This window comes from Oncorhynchus mykiss, chromosome 17 (assembly GCF_013265735.2).
Source record: "Oncorhynchus mykiss isolate Arlee chromosome 17, USDA_OmykA_1.1, whole genome shotgun sequence".
In the NCBI taxonomy this organism is placed as follows: domain Eukaryota; kingdom Metazoa; phylum Chordata; class Actinopteri; order Salmoniformes; family Salmonidae; genus Oncorhynchus; species Oncorhynchus mykiss.
Window position 1 is genome coordinate 64,895,110 of NC_048581.1, and position 19,182 is coordinate 64,914,291.

The window sequence follows — 19,182 nt, forward strand, 5'->3', positions numbered from 1 at the left end:
CGTACTACCTGTCCCAGACCTGCTGTTTTCAACTCTCTAGAGACAGCAGGAGTGGTAGAGATACTCTGAGGTGCTGACTTGCTGCACCCTCGACAACTACTGTGATTAGTATTATTTGACCATGCTGGTCATTTATGAACATTTGAACATCTTGGCCATGTTCTGTTATAATCTCCACCCGGCACAGCCAGAAGAGGACTGGCCCACCCCTCATAGCCTGGTTCCTCTCTAGGTTTCTTCCTAGGTTTTGGCCTTTCTAGGGAGTTTTTCCTAGCCACCGTGCTTCTACACCTGCATTGCTTGCTGTTTGGGGTTTTAGGCTGGGTTTCTGTACAGCACATTGAGATATCAGCTGATGTAAGAAGGTATATATATATAAATACATTTGATTTGAATTATGCGAGAAATGTCAGTGGAAACGCTTATATGTGCAAATATTGCTATAATAACCGTCATATCAAAGTAAACTTGGAGTCACTCGACTACATGTTGTGTGACACTCCCATTACAACTTGTCTTGAATGTATGCAGTTTATTAGGCTACAGATGAAATAAGTTATGATGAAAGTATAAATATCGAGGGTCTCATTCTGGTGACATGATCATCGATGCTTGCTGCCTTTTAACAAATAATAATAATCTAGCTCTTTTGCCAAAAATAATCTCATCATGTATGTAGGCCAGGGTTACCCAACTCCCCAACTTGTTGTATCCCCAGACAAACTCACCTGATTCAACTCATTGAGGGCTTGATGATTAGTTGACACGTTGAATCAGGTGTGCTTGTCCGGGGCTACAACAAAGATGTGTGCTGTTGGGGGTACTTAAGGACTTGACTTGGGAAACACTGATGTAGGCTATACCCGCAAGGTGTTGGCTAGAGCGTACATGCCAGCCAATACCAGGGTGTGAGCTATATAACTCAACATTTCTTGTGATAAAACCATAGTAGAGTTGAACATGCAATGGAAACCCACTTAACTTGTATTTGTTATTCTGTACATGGGAATTCAACCTCAAAAGGTATTTGTATGTGCACTACGTCATCACGCACAGCCTTTTATCTGTAACAAGTCAGTTTGATAAACTCATCTCTGGTGGGAAAATGCACATACTGTTTTCATGCAGATTTTAGAATATTCATATTAAAATCTGTTCCCAATTGAATGGAAACCTAGCTACAGACAGAAAAATGGATAAGGCTTTTATAGATTTCAAAATGGCCTCCTATGAGTTCAAGGTCCAATAACAATGGGAATACAATTTTTTAAATTGTGATTGCTGAATGAGTTTCCTTCCCTCAGTCATGACTTGTGACACTATAACTGAAATGAGCTTGAGTGAGCCTAAATTAGCAAATATTTAGGGTATACATTATTTGTTTTACACCCTATAAAATATATTGAATGCCATTACATTGCTGGTGCTGGTATTCGACTGGTATTTGCATTACAACACTGACACACTCTGACTAAAATTGGTACTTCTAATCATATTGAGAAGAATAGGGGGCGCCCCAGACCAAGTTATTGTCAATGTCTGGGACCAATCAATAGGCCTAAAATGTTGCTTAAAAACAATTACATGTTTCTTCCTGATCAAAAGTAGATCCTCATTCAAGGTAATGAATTTCGCCTTTCTCATGTTATTTGATAATGACTCTTTGGATATGCATACACCCACAGAGTTTATTTGTCACAATACCGAAAAACGAAAACGGCTACTCTGACGCTCTTCGACTCCACTCGGACAAACTCGGGCTTAGAAAGTTGGCATGCTCCCTCCCAGTCCGCCGGTTGCTCGGAGCTCGCGGTTATGCGCGTCTAGCGTCGGATGATTACGCGAGGGCGGTGCCAAGTAGGAGATAAGCGACGACGAGAACCTCACCGGTAGTTGCATCCTTTGCTTTAACCATTTATAAGCACCTTGTTTAGCTACCGTTAGCTGTTTATACCAACCAGCTCACAAACAATTGCTGTTGTTGTTTTTTGTATGTCCCGAATTACATTCATATCTGTCAAGAATTCGAAACGGAAAATAAACCACATTATGGAGACAGAGATACACGTGCCTGTGGGGTCGCCGGTAATTCGAAAAATCCCGATTTTCGTGGAGGAACATAACGTTACCGATGGGGCAATGAAGCTGATAAAGCAGCTTCGGCCAGCGTGGGACATAAACCATGTCAAGACCAAGGTAAGTTCGACATCTCTCCACTGAATGATGCGCCAACGCCATGGCCCATCGTCACTAGCTAGCTAACTAAAGTTAGCATAACTATCAGACCAGTCCAGGGGCCTTGATATATTCCTCGTCCCGTGCATACATTTAAAACATCTATTTCGTGCATCACACTGGCTTTTCTTGCATTTAGTTACTTCGTTTGTAGTTATTCAAGCTGAGTTCTAAGCTAGTGGTGTTAGCATTTAACTAGCTGTCAGTCACTACGCCGTTCTTGGAGACTTAAGTCGAATCAACAACGAATGTTCATGTCTGTATTCTGTGCTCCATGGATATGTTGACAAAAAGGTCATACGTCTCCCTTCGTGTGGTTTGCCGGCAGACTAGACGCTTTGTTGCGTATTGCTGCCTTTCACAGTTTGGAAAGTGCATTACACATTTGTTCACAAAAAGAAATTGCACCGCCGTCTAACTGTATATACTATACTACCAGTCAAAAGTTGACACACCTACTCATTCAAGGGTTTTACTTTAGTTTGACATTTTTTAAAACATTGTAGACTAATAGAGAAGACATCAACTATGAAATAACACACATGGAATCACATAGTAACCAAAAAAGTGTTAAACAAATCAAAAAATATTTTATATTTGCCTTGACAGCTTTGCACAATCTTGGCGTTCTCTCAACCAGCTTCATGAGGTAGTCACCTGGATTTCAATTAAAGTAGCAGGTGTGCCTTGTTAAAAGTTCATTTGTGGTATTTATTTCCTTAATGTGTTTGAGCCAATCAGTTGTGTTGTGACAAGGTAGGTGAAGTATACAGAAGATAGCCCTATTCGGTAAAAGACCAAGTCCATATTATGGCAAGAACGGCACAAATAAGCAAAGAGAATCGACAGTCCATCATTACCTTAAGACACGAAGGTCAGTAAATCCTGAACATTTCAAGAACTTTGAACGTTTCTTCTAGTGCAATCTCAAAACCGTTAAGCGCTATGATTAAACTGGCTGTCATATGAGGACCGCCACAGGAAAGGAAAACTCAGAGTTACCTCTGCTGCAGAGGATAAATTCATTAGTTACCATCCTCAGAAATTACAGCCCAAATAAATGCTTCAGAGTTCAAGTAACAGACACATCTCAACATCAACTGTGCAGAGGAGACTGCGTGAATCAGGCCTTCATGGTCGAATTGGTGCAAATAAACCACTAAAAGGACACCAATAAGAAGAAGATACTTGCTTGTGCCAAGAAACGCAAGCAATAGACAGTAGACCAGTGTAAATCTGTCCTTTGGTCTGATGAGTCCAAATTTGAGATTTTTGGTTTCAACCGTGTCTTTGTGAGACGCAGAGTAGGTGAACGAATGATCTCTGCATGTGTGGTTCCCACCGTGAAGCACGGAGGTGTGGTGGTGCTTTGTTAGTAACACTGTCAGTGATTTATTTAGAATTCAAGGCACACTTAACCAGCATGGCTACCACAACATTCCGCAGCGATATGCCATCCCATCTGGTTTGTGCTTAGTGGGACTATCATTTGTTTTTCAACAGGACAATGACCCAACACACCTCCAGGCTGTGTAAGGGCAATTTGACACAAAAGGCAAGTGGAGTGCTGCATCAGATGACCTGACCTCCACAATTCACCGACCCAAACCATCTCAATTGGGTTGAGGATGAGTTGGACCGCGGAGGGAAGGAAAGCAGCCAACAAATGCTCTGCATACGTGGGAACTCCTTCAAGACTGTTGGAAAAGCATTCCAGGTGAAGCTGGTTGCGAGAAAGCCAAGACTGTGCAAAGCTGTCATCAAGGCAAAGGGTGGCAACTTTGAAGAATCTAAAATATAACATATATTTTGATTTGTTGAACACTTTTTTTGGGGGGGGTTACTACATGATTCCATATGTGTTATTTCATAGTTTTGATGTCTTCACTGCCATTTTACAATGTAGAAAATATTACACTAAAGAAACCCTTGATAGGTGTACTGTGTGTATATATACTACTATCCCTAACACTACTTGGCCCCAACAGATCTTACACCAGGCCTTCAGCATGGGAAGCTAGAACCCCTTCTGTCAAAACCCCTTGTAGTTTTTCTGCATTAAAACTTCTTGGCGCACCCATCCCTTTAGCGGGATCATTTTCATCAACACCCGCTGAATTGCAGCGCGCCAAATTCAAATTAAATTACTAAAAATATTTAATTTTCATGAAATCACAAGTGCAATATAGCAAAACACAGCTTAGCTTTTTGTTAATCCACCTGGCGTGTCAGATTTCAATACAGCCTTTCGGCGAAAGCATAACAAGCGTTTATGTAAGAACATCTCTCTCCTTAGACAAAATATTACAAACACTAGCAGCCAAGTAGATTGGTCACGAAAGTCAGAAGAGCAATAGATTAAATTGCTTACCTTTGATCTTCAGATGTTTGCACTCACGAGACTCCCAGTTACACAATAAATGTTCCATAAAGATTACTTTTATATCCAAAATACCTCCATTTGTTTGGCGCGTTATGTTCAGAAATCCACAGGCTCGAGCGGTCACGACAACGCAGACGAAAATTCCAAATAGTATCCGTAATGTCCACAGAAACATGTCAAACGTTTTTCATAATCAATCCTCAGGTTGTTTTAAAAATATATAATTGATAATATATCAACTGGTACTGTCGCTTTTTCAATTCGTAGAGACAATGGCTGCCCCACTCTGTACCGCAAGCAAAACTCTGCGAACACCCTCTAATAAGAACATCTAATAGTCAAAGGTTAATGAAATACAAATGGTATAGAGGGAAATAGTCCTATAATTCCTATAACTACAACCTAAAACTTCTTACCTGCGAATATTGAAGACTCATGTTAAAAGGAACCACCAGCTTTCATATGTTCTCATGTTCTGAGCAAGGAACTGAAACGTTAGCTTTCTTACATAGCATATATTGCACTTTTACTTCTCCAACACTTAGTTTTTGCATAATGGGGCGGCAGGGTAGCCTAGTGGTTAGTGTTGAACTAGTAACCGGAAGGTTGCAAGTTCAAACCCCCGAGCTAACAAGGTACAAATCTGTCGTTCTGCCCCTGAACAGGCAGTTAACCCAATGTTCCTAGGCCATCATTGAAAATAAGAATTTGTTCTTCACTGACTTGCCTAGTTAAATAAAGGTTAAAAAAAATAATAAAAATTAACCAAATTGAACATGTTTCATTATTTACTTAAGGCTAAATTGATTTTATTGATATTTAGTTAAAATAAGTGTTCATTCAGTATTGTTGTAATTGTCATTATTATAAATAAATAAATGTCGGCCAATTAATCGGTATCGGCTTTATTGGTCCTCCAATAATCGGTATCTGCGCTGAAAAATCATAATCGGTCAAACCTCTACTCTGAACCAATTACATTAATTTGGGGACATGTCGAAAAGCATTAAACATGTTTGCTATTTTACCTGAAATGCACAAGGTCCTCTACTCTGACAATTAATCCACACATAAAATGGTCAACCGAATCGTTTCTAGTCATCTTTCCTCCTTCCAGGTTTTTTCTTCTTTGAACTTATATGGTGATTGGCATCTAAACTTTCATAGTATTACCACGACGACCGACAACACAGTTCGTCTTTCAATCACCCACGTGGGTATAACCAATGAGGAGATTCACGTGGGTATCTGCTTCCATAAACTAATGAGGAGATGGGAGAGGCAGGACTTGCACCGCGATCTGCGTCACTAATAGAACTGACTTCTATTTTAGCCCTTGGCAACGCAGACGCTCGTTGACGCAATAATTTAATAATATAGATTCCAAAATGTCTTTTGCACGATCGCGCACAGGACGCGAGCGGTGTAGTCAGGGTATAACACTCAAACTCACCCCAGTTATCACTTCTTTCAGTGGCGCTCTACTCCGGAGATCAAAGCAGGACACCACTTTTGTCCAGAGACTCGAAACGAATAGCACCCTCTCCCTCTGCGCAGCAGGCACACCTCTGGGTACTTTGACCGAATTGACAGACCCCAACTTGTTCTTCACCCAGCCTGATACCACAAACAAATCAGCCAAAAGGCATGGATCCACTTTCTCTGTGAATCGTATTCCCACTGGGCCATAGTCGTCTCAGGCATTTTCCTGATCATTTGGGTGGCTTGGAAGCCTTCACCTCACCTGACGACGTAGGTTCTTTCTCCTCATTTTTGTCAGGATTAATTTCAAGTTCACTCTGTCGACTGGCCAGGGTCTTCTGGTGCGTAAAATGCATTTTTCTCTCCTGTACTTGATCCAAAGGAGAAAGTACTCTGCTTATATTTCAGTCAGTTCGGGTTTGGACCTCGTGCCTTTTTGCCTCACTTCTACTTGCCATCCACCCATTATTACCTCGCCTGGTCCTCGGACATGACTTCCATCTCCGTTTGGGACTTCAGGAAACTTAGTATTGAGTCGCCCACTGATGCCATGCTTGCTCATCCAGACGTCGTTCCAGAACAACTCCATCTGAGTGAAGCATCATTCATACCTTTACCTTTCAAGATGTGGCATATTTTAAGAACATGTTTGAAGGACACAGTTAATTTATAGCAAAGATGGCTACTGATGGGTCGTTATAAACATTGCTTTTAGAACTGAACAGATTCCAAATGAAACGAGACACTCAGATGCAGAGTGCATGTTTCATGTCTGAATGCCATTTTTAATTCATCATTAAATCTTGATTAGCAGCATAGCAAAATGATCATTAAATTTTTGTTTTCTCCACAAAACTCCTTCGAGACTTCAGTCAAATAGTTTGATTGGACAAGATGTCACATCTAAATGGACGAATGTGAAAGCTGTATTTTCAGGAGAGCACAAAGTGGTTGTATCAAACGGTCCTGGCCCCACTGATTGAGGGAGCTCCTTCGATATCAGAGACCTGCTCACAAACGATTTCAGACATTGACACTTACACACGTTATTCACAACCTATCAAGGAAGATATCTGCGCAAAAATATTTCAATTGAATTCAGTTGATCAAAATGCCATGATTATAAAGTGAACACCAGAGTGAACAGTCAAAAGCTCCTAGCTAGCTATTGCATTTGCATTCCCCACTGCCTCAATAGCTTCACGTAAGTACAGGCACTTTGTAAGCTGTCCTCTCAGATAAGATGGACAGTGTAGTGGCAAAACAGTGTGCGTTTCCAGACGATTTCAGTACCCTGTGAGTCACCATTGTCAGATAACCACATCATATCCCCATCCTTAATTGCCTCACTTCTGATCCCCGACAAACACCTAACTTGGGCTACACACCCACATAAGACACAACTCACCCCCAGCTACACACTCACACACCCACATAAGACACAACTCACCCCCAGCTACACACTCACACACCCACATAAGACACAACTCACCCCCAGCTACACACTCACACACCCACATAAGACACAACTCACCCCCAGCTACACACTCACACACCCACATAAGACACAACTCACCCCCAGCTACACACTCACACACCCACATAAAACACAACTCACCCCCAGCTACACACTCACACACCCACATAAGACACAACTCACTCATCTCCATACCAACTGGAGTTATGATGTCCATTGATAGACACTCTTACTGACAGTTGTGGCTGCTTTGTGGGATATATTGTTGTCTCTACCTTCTTGCCCTTTGTGCTGTTGTCAGCCCAATCATGTTTATACCATGTTGTGCTGCTGCAATGTGTTGCTACCATGTTGTCATGTTGTGTTGTTGTCTTAGGTCTCTCTTTATGTAGTGATGTGTGTTTTGTACTATATTTTTAATCCCCGTCCCCGCAGGAGGCTTTTTGCCTTTTGGTAGGCGTCATTGTAAATAAGAATTTATTCTTAACTTAAAATCCTAGTTAAATAAATATACCTAGGCCTATTTCTGACCCTGTGTGATGTCTTCCACGTTTAGGGTTCCTGTCGGGGAAAGGGGAAATGGATTATTCACTGGCACTAAGCAGTAGGTGGGCCTGCTATCGGGTGAATCTTGTATCTTGTCAGCTGTTTTATGGCAATGTGTTTGTGACGTATGATGATGACACTAATGGTACATGACACACTGGTTTCTTTCGGGCCGTGAAGAGCAGGGACGATAAACCCAAAATTTCCGACACTGTTTACTCAGGTCACTTTCAGTGATTTTTGCTGCACAACATTCCTGTAGATTGTTCGAAAACCATTATTCGGTCAACAGTAATGGCGTATGCATTATGTTGATTCCTGCTATGAAAGTATCTCTGTCCCTGTTTGGCTGTCGGCTGCTGACTCTCATTCCCCCTTCTCACTCTGTGCATGGAGGAGGGAGAGATGCATTCTGAGAAGCAGGACTGTTGCTAAAAATGCTATTGCGGGGGAAAATGCAGTGTTATTGTTTACTCCAGTTGGTGGTAGGGTTTGTGGGGAATAATAAAGGTTTATTCTAAAAAAATAACACAAAAATAAGTGTGTATATAGAGATAGATAGATAGATATATGGGGGATTGGAGGTGATGCAGACAATTACATTGATGGAAGCAACAATCTTTCTGCAATATTAAGCTGATCCACACCTTTAAAAAATGCTGTTGCGGGGAAAAATGCTTTCAAAGCAACTACAGTTGTTCTGGAAAGTTTTTGTAAGACATTTGCCTACATTTACTGATTACTCAATTAGACTACATGGCTAGCAACAATGTCATATATAGAGTTAGCAATCTAGCTAAGGGTTTCGAGTTCCCACTTCCTCAGGTGGTGAGTAATGTAGCCTACAGGTCAATAAGCACAAAGATGTTAGCAAATTCTCTGAAGAGCTAAAAATAAATCGGATCATTCTGGATCCTATTTTGACAGGTTGCACATCAAAATATCAATCATGCATTTCCTGGATATGTTAGCTTACTTTTTTAATCATCGGCTACCATCTCACTTGTCTGACTTGGCACTGGCAAAAAAAAAAGAAATTGCAGCGCCCAGCTGCTAATGTAAAGTAACTATCCATTTAAGAAATGTTTCATCGTTGTGTTATCGAGCAAAATAGTTACCTTTATCGCGATATGACTTTTTGTCCATATCACCCAACTCTAGCCCCCCCCCCCCCCCAAAAAAAAAAACAATTACGCTCAATTATTTGTTGCTGATTTATGGTTGTCGTGAAAAATTTGTCAATTTACTGGGATGTGGATTTGTGGCCATATCGCCCAGCTCTAGGGCCTTGCTAGTGAGACTAACTTCCCACTCTTGCCTAGTGCTGACAAACTTAGACATGTCTAACTCCAGTCATCCTGTGTTTGGTACATTGAGGCCAGAATGTGACTGTCTCTCTGTGTGTGTGTGTGTGTGTGGCTTAATCTGGGTTTGCCCCCCCCCCCCAGCCTAATACAGCCCCCACCAGGCATGGGTACGTGCGAGAGAGATGGAGGACAAACTGAGCGAGAGTGGGAGGACAGACTGAGTGGTAGACTTATACAGATGGAGAGCTGGGAGAACGTGTGAGAAACTAGTTGGAGAGAAGTGAAGGTTGGGGAGGGTTACTGGATCTGAACTGACTGAGCCACCTGGACAGGATTTGGAGGGGGTCGGGGGGCTTTCTCTTACTGTAAATATCTAGTGTCCAGTCCCAAACATCCTGCCCTCTGTCCCTACAAACACCAGAACCTACCAACACCCCAGTCACATCCCATTCCCATCACCTTTGACCTGCTTATTATCACACATTAATGCCATGTGGCCTTCTGCCAATTCTGATGTGTGTGTGCAAGAGATACTTTGTATATTTTGCGTGTTTGACTGTCTATGGCCTCATGAATGGCTAGAAACGGAGAGAAGGGTTCAGTCTCAACAGAAAAGATCAATGCTCTGGAGAAGGTTTTTTAATTTGTAGCCACAATAAAGTGATAGCCTACTAAGATATGCAGACGTTCTGTTCTCAGTCAAAGAACACGTCACCTAAAACAGAATGTTGGTTAATAATTATCCCAGTTGTGTTGGAGCTTATTGCCTGTGATATGTGGAGAAACTCCCACGCACTGAGACACGATGATCACAGGTCATAGTGGTGTATTGTGTTCTGGGTCTGTGTAGACTGTCACGGGATAAGGCAGTCCAAAGCGGTATACGTGTGTGTGTGGTCATAACATGGTGCCGGTGTGCCCAGCTCTCTGGTCAACCATGCTAGGAATGCCAGCTATGTAGGGGTGGGCGGCCAGAGAGCGGGCCAGTGTGGATGGGGCTAGTCGCTCTGCAATCTCTAGCTTTGGGTATGGATATCTGCCCACTGTAAAATCACTAGTCCAGATTGTCCACATTCCAGAGAGCATGAATATGGTAAGTCATTAGCCATTGGGTGGATCTCAATGGTCAGAAAGGAGATGGGGAAAGAAAGCCACATGTAACTAAAGACTACACATGCAGACCATGACTTCCTGTGTGTTACTTTCTCCCCCAACAGTAGTCATTGAATGAAGTGGCTGACAATGCAAACAGCTTCCTTGTCTGGGTGCCGTTAAACAAGTAGCCTAGCTGGAAAGCCCTTGCCCTTGCCACAGTTGTCCAGCTTCAGTATAGACAACCCAGAATACTGTACCTATCTCAGCTCATAAGATAAGCTAGTCAGACCTTCTAGGAAATGACTGTTGTGACTCCTTCTCATGGTCATCTAGGCCTATGCTTCCTGATATGACTTCTGGCAAGGACAGGCTTGTGCCTCGACTGACCTAGTGACAGTTAACTAGAGTAGACTCGACTAAACTATACCTTCATTGGTGGGGAAGGGGGATACCTAGTCAGTGTCTTCCCCATTTAACCCAACCCTCTGAATCAGAGAGGTGTGGGGGGGGCTGCCTTAATGGACATCCACGTCATCAGCGCCCGGGGAACAGTGGGTTAACTGCCTTGCTCAGGGACAGAACGACAGACTTTAACCTTGTCAGCTCGGGGATTCGATCCAGCAACCTTTTGGTTACTGGCCCAACACCCCTAACCGCCAGGCTACCTGATGCATTTTTGCTGTATTAATCTCCCTCCCTCCCTTTCTCAGCTCTTCACTGATGGGACCACTAATAAGCTGGTGGGTTGTTATGTGGATGCCAGTCCAGAGGACGTGGTTCTGGTGCGTGTGTATGGGAACAAGACGGAGCTGATCGTCGACCGAGACAACGAGCTCAAGAGCTTCCAGGTGCACCACACACGTTCTCAAGAGCTTCCTGGTTTGCAAACACACACACACACACACACACCGTTTACAGTTCACACATTTGACACTTCAGAGCATTTCACTATCAAACTCAGGAACTAAGGGCATCCATACTGGTTGCCAAGTTCAACTCCCTGTGCGTGGACCCATATGCAGGCTACTTCCTGGTGTGTCTTATGAGGTCATCAGTGTCTAATCCTTTGCATGTCTTTCCAGGTGCTACATGCTAACGGCTGTGCGCCGCGCCTCTACTGCACCTTCCAGAATGGCCTCTGCTACGAGTTCATGCAGGGGGACGCCCTCGGAACACAGGACGTCAGGGACCCGATCTTACTCAGGTGAGGACATTTTACTAGAAAACCATCTTCAAGCTGATCCTGGTATCTGTCTAGTCTGCAGGGAAAGCCTGGTTTGATGTGTAAATATACAAGCTCCTAGCATAGCTGACTGCTAATGAGTCCAGGGGGACTGCGACTCTAGGCAGCCCTAAGCCCTGTTGGCTGCACCATGGAACTACAATAAGAACTGTGTAGAGTAAACACCATTTAAAAGGTCAAACAGTCAAGTAAACTACTTTTTCATTGATCCGAACAGGATGCAGGACACAAACCTATTTTTGGGGGATAGGAGTCATTCCGAAATGATTGTCTATTTCATCATACTTGCAGAATGATGTATTGTGTGTTTGTGTGTCCTCAGGCTAATATCCAGGGAGATGGCTCGAATCCATGCGATCCACGCACATAACGGCTGCATCCCCAAACCCAACCTGTGGATCAAGATGAGGAAATATTTCTCTCTGGTCGCCACGGAGTTCACCGAGCAAGCCTCCAACGCCAGGTAAGAGGAACCTGAACACAATACTCTGTACCAGTTAACCTGAACACACACACAAACACACACTTTGGCCCCCTCTTACTCAAGAAGGTATTTTCTTAAAACAGTTTACTGTTCATATATGTGCCGGCCAGCTGTCTCCCAGTCCTGTCCTCAATGCCTGGGTCTGCTATTAAGTCCTCTATACAGACTCCTATATAAGTGCGATCATAACAACAGGGTAGAGGTGGATTATGGAGGCGGAGGTATGCACTGGGATAACAGATGTTTGCATACCACTTATCAGCCTGCCTAGAATGCCTGGGTAATGTAGCGAGCTAATGCGTCATTCAGCCAGCCTGCCTGCACTGTACAAACACACACACATGTAGACTCAACAAGTGTGCCCCAGCCAGCACTGTCAGAGGAGGCTTCTGTCTTCTTGTGGGTGGGTACTGGCTGCTGCTCTACCCAGCCAACAGCAGAGATCTGGGTAGGCAGGGAGAAGAGAGCTGGGTGAGGCTCTGGGGACTTGGCCACTCAGTTGGCGAGAGGTGGCCTAGGTAGATGGTCCTCGGTGGTGATAGGCCATGGGGAGGTAGGTTACTGCTAGTATTGAGCAGTCCAGCCAGTAGTTGCTGTACTACTAGTGGAAGAAGGTTAGAGGTGGGAGGCCCTGGACAGAGGGGTGAGTTAACACACTGGGAGTCGGTCAATCTTCTGGATGAACGCTTCAAGCCCATTACCACACAGGACAATGTCCGTTTCCCCTCAGCACTGCTCCACTGGGCACTCTGACTCTACACAGTACACACACACGCACTCCGTGTCTGATTTTAAACATGATCCTTTTAAGATAAAGACTAGCAATAAACCAACTTACTCCCCACTTCCTCCTGTCTCCCCACTTCCTCCTGTCTCCCCACTTCCTCCTGTCTCCCCACTTCCTCCTGTCTCCCCACTTCCTCCTGTCTCCCCACTTCATCCTGTCTCCCCACTTCCTCCTGTCTCCTCCTGTCTCCCCACTTCCTCCTGTCTCCCCACTTCCTCCTGTCTCCCCACTTCCTCCTGTCTCCCCACTTCCTCCTGTCGCCGCCTCTCCCTTCCTGCCGCCGCCTCTCCCTTCCTGCCGCCGCCTCTCCCTTCCTGCCGCCGCCTCTCCCTTCCTGCCGCCTCTCCCTTCCTGCCGCCTCTCCTTTCCTGCCGCCCCCCCCATCTCTCCAGGATCCAGCAGGAGGTGCCCAGCCAGGCAGTGTTGGAGCAGGAGATGGTGTGGATGAAGGAGCACTTGTCTCAGCTGGGCTCTCCTGTGGTGCTCTGTCACAACGACCTGCTCTGCAAGAATATCATCCACAACAGCAAAGAAGGTGAGATATGTCATCAGTTTAGAACATCATCCTCAACAGCAAAGAGGGTGAGATATGTCATCAGTTTAGAACATCATCCTCAACAGCAAAGAAGGTGAGATATGTCATCAGTTTAGAACATCATCCTCAACAGCAAAGAGGGTGAGATATGTCATCAGTTTAGAATATCATCCTCATCATCCACAACAGCAAAGAGGATGAGATATGTCATCAGTTTAGAACATCATCCTCAACAGCAAAGAGGGTGAGATATGTCATCAGTTTAGAATATCATCCTCATCATCCACAACAGCAAAGAGGATGAGATATGTCATCAGTTTAGAACATCATCCTCAACAGCAAAGAGGGTGAGATATGTCATCAGTTTAGAATATCATCCTCATCATCCACAACAGCAAAGAGGGTGAGATATGTCATCAGTTTAGAATATCATCCTCATCATCCACAACAGCAAAGAGGGTGAGATATGTCATCAGTTTAGAACATCACCCAGGTGATCATCCACAAACTCGCATCATCCACTTAATTATAACATCCAAATGTTACTGATTCCAACCTCTCCATTTTCTCCAGGCCATGTCCGGTTCATAGACTATGAATACTCTAGTTACAACTATCAGGCCTTTGACATCGGGAACCACTTCAACGAGTTTGCTGGTAAGAGGAGATACATGGGCTGTATCTTAGTCATGACGTGTGTGTGTGTGTGTGTGTGTATATGTATGTAATGTGTGTGTGAACCTGTGTGTTTACAGGTATGAGTGAGCTGGACTATGGGCTGTATCCTAGCCGTGAGATGCAGCTGGAGTGGCTGCGTGTGTATCTGCAGGCGTACAAACTGTCCACTAAGAAAGGAGAGGAGGTCAGCGACAGAGAGCTGGAGAGACTCTACATACAGGTCAACAAGTTTGCTCTGGTGAGGAACACACACTCTCTCTCTCCATCAGATGACTTGGTAGATGCTGGGCTGAAACTTTGATTAGTTTGACCCTGTCTAACCTTTGACCTCTCTGTAGGCATCACACTTCTTCTGGGGCTTCTGGGCACTCATCCAGACCAAGTACTCCTCCATCGATTTTGACTTCCTGGGGTAAGTGTGTGTTTGTGTGTAATGGTCTCTTGTGAAGTGATGTTAAAAGCTGTTGATCTGCCTGTCTGCCTGTGGTGCATGTGAGTGAAAGGGATCATTTAATGTGGATGACAGACTGAAAGACAAACCCTGCAGCACGGTCAAGCTCTGTGGTACAAACACAGTTTCCACAAACACAGTTTCCACGAACACAGTTTCCACAAACACACACGCAGAGAAAGCTGACCAGTAGAGAAAGAGGGGAGAGGGCCTGTGAAAAGAGAAATAGCGGTCTCATCTTGGGCCTGCAGAGGTGAAACTGACCCTGGTGGTTTGAGTGTCTGCAACCCAATCAGTCCTGCAGTGACGACAGAACTGTCCCCCCCCCCCCCCCGGTCACCTGTATGAATGACATATTGCTCTTGACAGTTTAACAACCAGTCAATTGGAGCTGTCTGGGCTATTGTTATGGCTGCTATTGGATACTTGGTGCTCTCATTAAGTCAACATGGAACTCTCTTCCGCTCTCTGTCAACACTTCCTTTCCCTATCTCTTCCCCCCCCCTCCCCATCTCTCCTGCAGGTATGCTGTGCTGCGCTTCAACCAATACTTCAAGACCAAACCTGCAGTGATGGCTCTACAGATCCCAGAATGACAGGAGAAGAGAGGGACCCCATCACTGGCACTGACCAGTGGAGCAGACACACTTTGAGCAGGAGAGGGCTGTGCTGGGGGATGAGGGACAAAAGTTGGGGTTGAGCATTATTAATGGGGTCGAGGGGTGGGGTAAATAACAGTTAGAGGGCCGAGTGTGGATGGACCACAACATTTTTTCCAAACTCGGTCCCTGGCAACAAGCGCAAATACTATTTAATTCCTCTTCAACTCTGTCCACCTCTGTCTCACCAGTCAAGCTCATCAAGATTCCCCAAAACAGCCTGGGGTGGTCTGTGTGTAAATGTGTCTTTATTTATTTATTCTGTGAAGAATTGATTGACCTACTGATGTAAGATTAATTCCCCAGGCAGACGGGTAGCTGAAACACTAGCTGAGTCCGGGGGCATTTGGTGCCAACATGGAGAACAGTGTGCAGACAGTTCTGTATTTATGGGCTCTTGAGTTTTCCCTGTGGTTGTGTTCAAGGCGTGTAGTGTAGGAGAGAGGGCAGCCAGCTTGTCCTTAATGTAGGCACTGATCTGAGAGGATTTCTTAAGCAATATGGTCATGGTTTCACCATGAAAATAGTGTATTCATTCAACTCAGATCTACACGAAGTGGCTAGGGGTTGACGTAGAACTGACGTTTTAGTTGCTCTGCAGTGAAGGTGGCATTGCCGTGTAGGTTAGAGGGGCTAGCCATGGCAAGACAGTGATATGGTCCTTTAATAATGTCTGTGACAGCAGAGCTGCCTCTGTGGCCAGGAGCAGCTTTGCGTCACTGGTGCTAGACTTTAAACCAGGGCCCTGTTCTCCCTCTTTTCCACCACTTTAGCTTTTATAGTTATGGTGACTCGCTCTGTTAAACTTTGCACTCAGACTACTCTGAAAATCACAACCTCAATCACCCCTGCCTTCCCCAGTATCTGACCCCTCTTCCTCCCCCTTTCTCTCACCTCTCTCTGCCCTATTACACTTCCTCCTCTCTCGACTCTCTTGATTGGCTGAGGTGGTGGAGGGACTTTTGCCTGAAGTGCACATATTCACTGTAACATCCCAACCTCCATCCATTCAGTCATAACTTCCCTAAAAAGGAGCCAGAATCTTATACAATAGGTTATTGCGTAAACTGTCAGAGCCAGTGCTTTAAAGGGTGTGGAATCACTAACCCCAATGTTGTTCTGAAGCTTATCAGGATGTGAGTGAGGTGGCCAAGGACAAGACAGCAGGGTGAAGTCCACACTGAGCCAGCAACCACTTCCTTCTCTGACTGACATCATGATCTTTGGAGGAACTCTAACACCTTTCTTTATCCCTTTCCCCCCTCCCTTCCTCTCCAGCCCTCTCAGATCAGAAGATCAACATGTAAGGGAAAGTAGAGGAGAGCCGTATTAGGATATCATAAGCCTGTCCTGTGATCCCTGGCTGTCTCCTGTTATTGACAGGGTTAATAATTCACCAATATAGGAGGCTGCCAACTCTATGAAGGTGTTGAAGAGAAGGACTCTTGTGATGAGTCACTAGCGATGCTTGCCAGGCCTCTTAGTGACAGTTCCCCTAGCACACTCCAAAATGTGTTGTCTGGCTACACGGTGAGACTGATGAGCAGCCTCTTGGCTCTCAGGAGAGCTTGCCTTTTTGTCCCTTGTCACTAGCTGTACAGGCAGGCAGGGAGGGTAGATACCATTTTCACCAGCTCTTGTCCTGGAGAGCTACAGTCTAGACACATGATTCAACTAATCATCATTATCCTGGTTCATTTAATCATGTGTGTTAGTGCTGGGCTGGAACAAACCTGCACACCCTGTAACTGTCCAGGACCAGGGTTTTTGACTACTGGAATAGTGTTAAGCAGAGCATCTGCAACATAGCAGTAGATTGATGCAACAAATGGAAATGACTCATACTTGATGTAGGATTGTGTCCATTCTATACAGTACATTTCTATCGGCAACATTCCAAACCATTTGTCATTGAGTCAGCGGAATTGGTTGAGAGAATCTTGGTGTTTCCTAAATGGATGGTCAAGGCCCTCTTGTATGCATTTTTAAAGGCCGTTATGGACAGAGATGACACTTTGAAAGGCTTCAGGTGAGTCACAGCTCACCACCAACTGTTCTATGTCAGCCCAGGGTTGAACTAACAGGTGACCAAGTGCAATGAATTCCTGTTTATCGTAGATGTACATATGTGAATGTGTTTCCTTTGAGTTGACCGTAACATTTCAGTGAGACTCTTAACTGTATTCCTGTTAGGGTGCATCTCAACCGTCTTAGAGTGGATTCCTTTCCTTCATCTACACTAATAGGAAACAATTAGATGGATGACAAATGAATCCACCATATTGCTTTCATCCTGTTTTCAGACGTGTGGTGCTTAAGGAGAGAAGAGGGAGACACTAGGTGGAGACTGACCATAAGAGTATGAGGGAGACACTAGGTGGAGACTGACCATAAGAGTATGAGGGAGACACTAGGTGGAGACTGACCATAAGAGTATGAGGGAGACACTAGGTGGAGACTGACCATAAGAGTATGAGGGAGACACTAGGTGGAGACTGACCATAAGAGTATGAGGGAGACACTAGGTGGAGACTGACCATAAGAGTATGAGGGAGACACTAGGTGGAGACTGACCATAAGAGTATGAGGGAGACACTAGGTGGAGACTGACCATAAGAGTGAGGGAGACTGACCATAAGAGTATGAGGGAGACACTAGGTGGAGACTGACCATTAGAGTATGAGGGAGACAAGGTGGTCGAATGTCAAGATGTTCTATGCACCAAAGCACTCCTGGTGGTCTGTGGTTACATTCAACTAAACTAGTCAGACACTAGATTGCCAAGCTACAACAAACAGAAGTGGCAACATAGGTTAATGGTTGAGATTTGTGATTAGAAAGCAACAGCCTACTTCATGCTAGCATGGCCAGATAGATGACCAAATGTCTGCTTCCTGAATGCACAACCAAAAATAACCCTGGGTTTCATGGAAATGCACCCCACTTATTGAAGTGGTAGACCAACTACGGCAGGCTAGGGCTGCTTTCCTATTCTTAAATATGCCCTTAACTCCCTTCACAAAATGTAAACGATATGCTTATTGCTACTACTAGTCGTTTTAGACTCCAGCCTAACACCTATCCAATCCTCTCAGATCTTTGAGGCCAAGCCAGCAGGAGCGGGTTCAAGAATTGCAGTGCCAGTAGGTCTACTAGTAAAATCTATAAAGTAGAGTTTTTATACACTACTACAGCACATGCCTTCACTGGACAAACGTTGGAAGAGCTTTTGAATGTGTCCTAGAAGACTTTACATTTGAAGTAAAGGAAGTAAGTTCCCCATTTAGAAAAATAGCCAATAATACACACGTAGGAAGTTAAATGTGCACTAATGTTGGACTTGATTTTATTCTTTCAACATAACCCTGTGGATATGTGCTGACTATGGAAGGGTTACATCCTGACGGTGGTATTTGTAGACTAGAGATGTGTTGAAGGGTGTATTCATGTTTTCATTTGACCTTTTCTATATACACATACCAAAATGGTTAGCTTCATAAGGCTTGCAGTTCATTTGCAAATAACTTAAACACTACAGAAAACTAGATTCTACTTTCTCCATATTTTCTTTTTTGGACTGTTGAATTTTAGGTGAGTGTAGGGAGTCAGCGGTTGTAAATACTAAGAAATACTGTGAATCTGACTGTACAGTGATCCTCCACACTTGAGTGCTGGGGAGAGTAACATTGGTCAGTAAATATTTCCATTAAACGTTGAACTATTTGTTGTGTATGTGAGTGACAGAACACCAACCTTGAAGGGGTAATACGTTTTGGCTTCACTAGTTTCCTGCGACCTGTCTGGCCCTGGGAATACCACC

The 19,182-nt window shown here is 44.3% G+C and overlaps 1 protein-coding gene across 5 annotated transcripts; it reads left to right on the plus strand.

Moving 5' to 3' along the window:
- Positions 1-1,753: 1,753 nt before the first annotated feature.
- Positions 1,754-19,085, plus strand: LOC110494394 (ethanolamine kinase 1). Of its 5 annotated transcripts, none has more exons than XR_005037051.1 (10): positions 1,754-2,196; positions 11,236-11,373; positions 11,608-11,729; positions 12,091-12,231; positions 13,432-13,574; positions 14,148-14,231; positions 14,330-14,490; positions 14,591-14,664; positions 15,227-17,961; positions 18,021-19,085. XR_005037051.1 is itself a non-coding variant. In XM_021569402.2 (9 exons), the coding sequence occupies exons 1-9, from the start codon at positions 1,993-1,995 to the stop codon at positions 15,297-15,299; spliced, it is 1,140 nt and encodes a 379-aa protein (XP_021425077.2). In that variant the 5' UTR covers positions 1,754-1,992; the 3' UTR covers positions 15,300-19,085. The 5 variants fall into 5 exon arrangements, 1 of the variants encoding a protein (XP_021425077.2); XR_005037050.1 differs by having other exon boundaries at positions 15,227-17,924; positions 17,962-19,085; XR_005037052.1 differs by having other exon boundaries at positions 15,227-17,924.
- Positions 19,086-19,182: the final 97 nt, after the last annotated feature.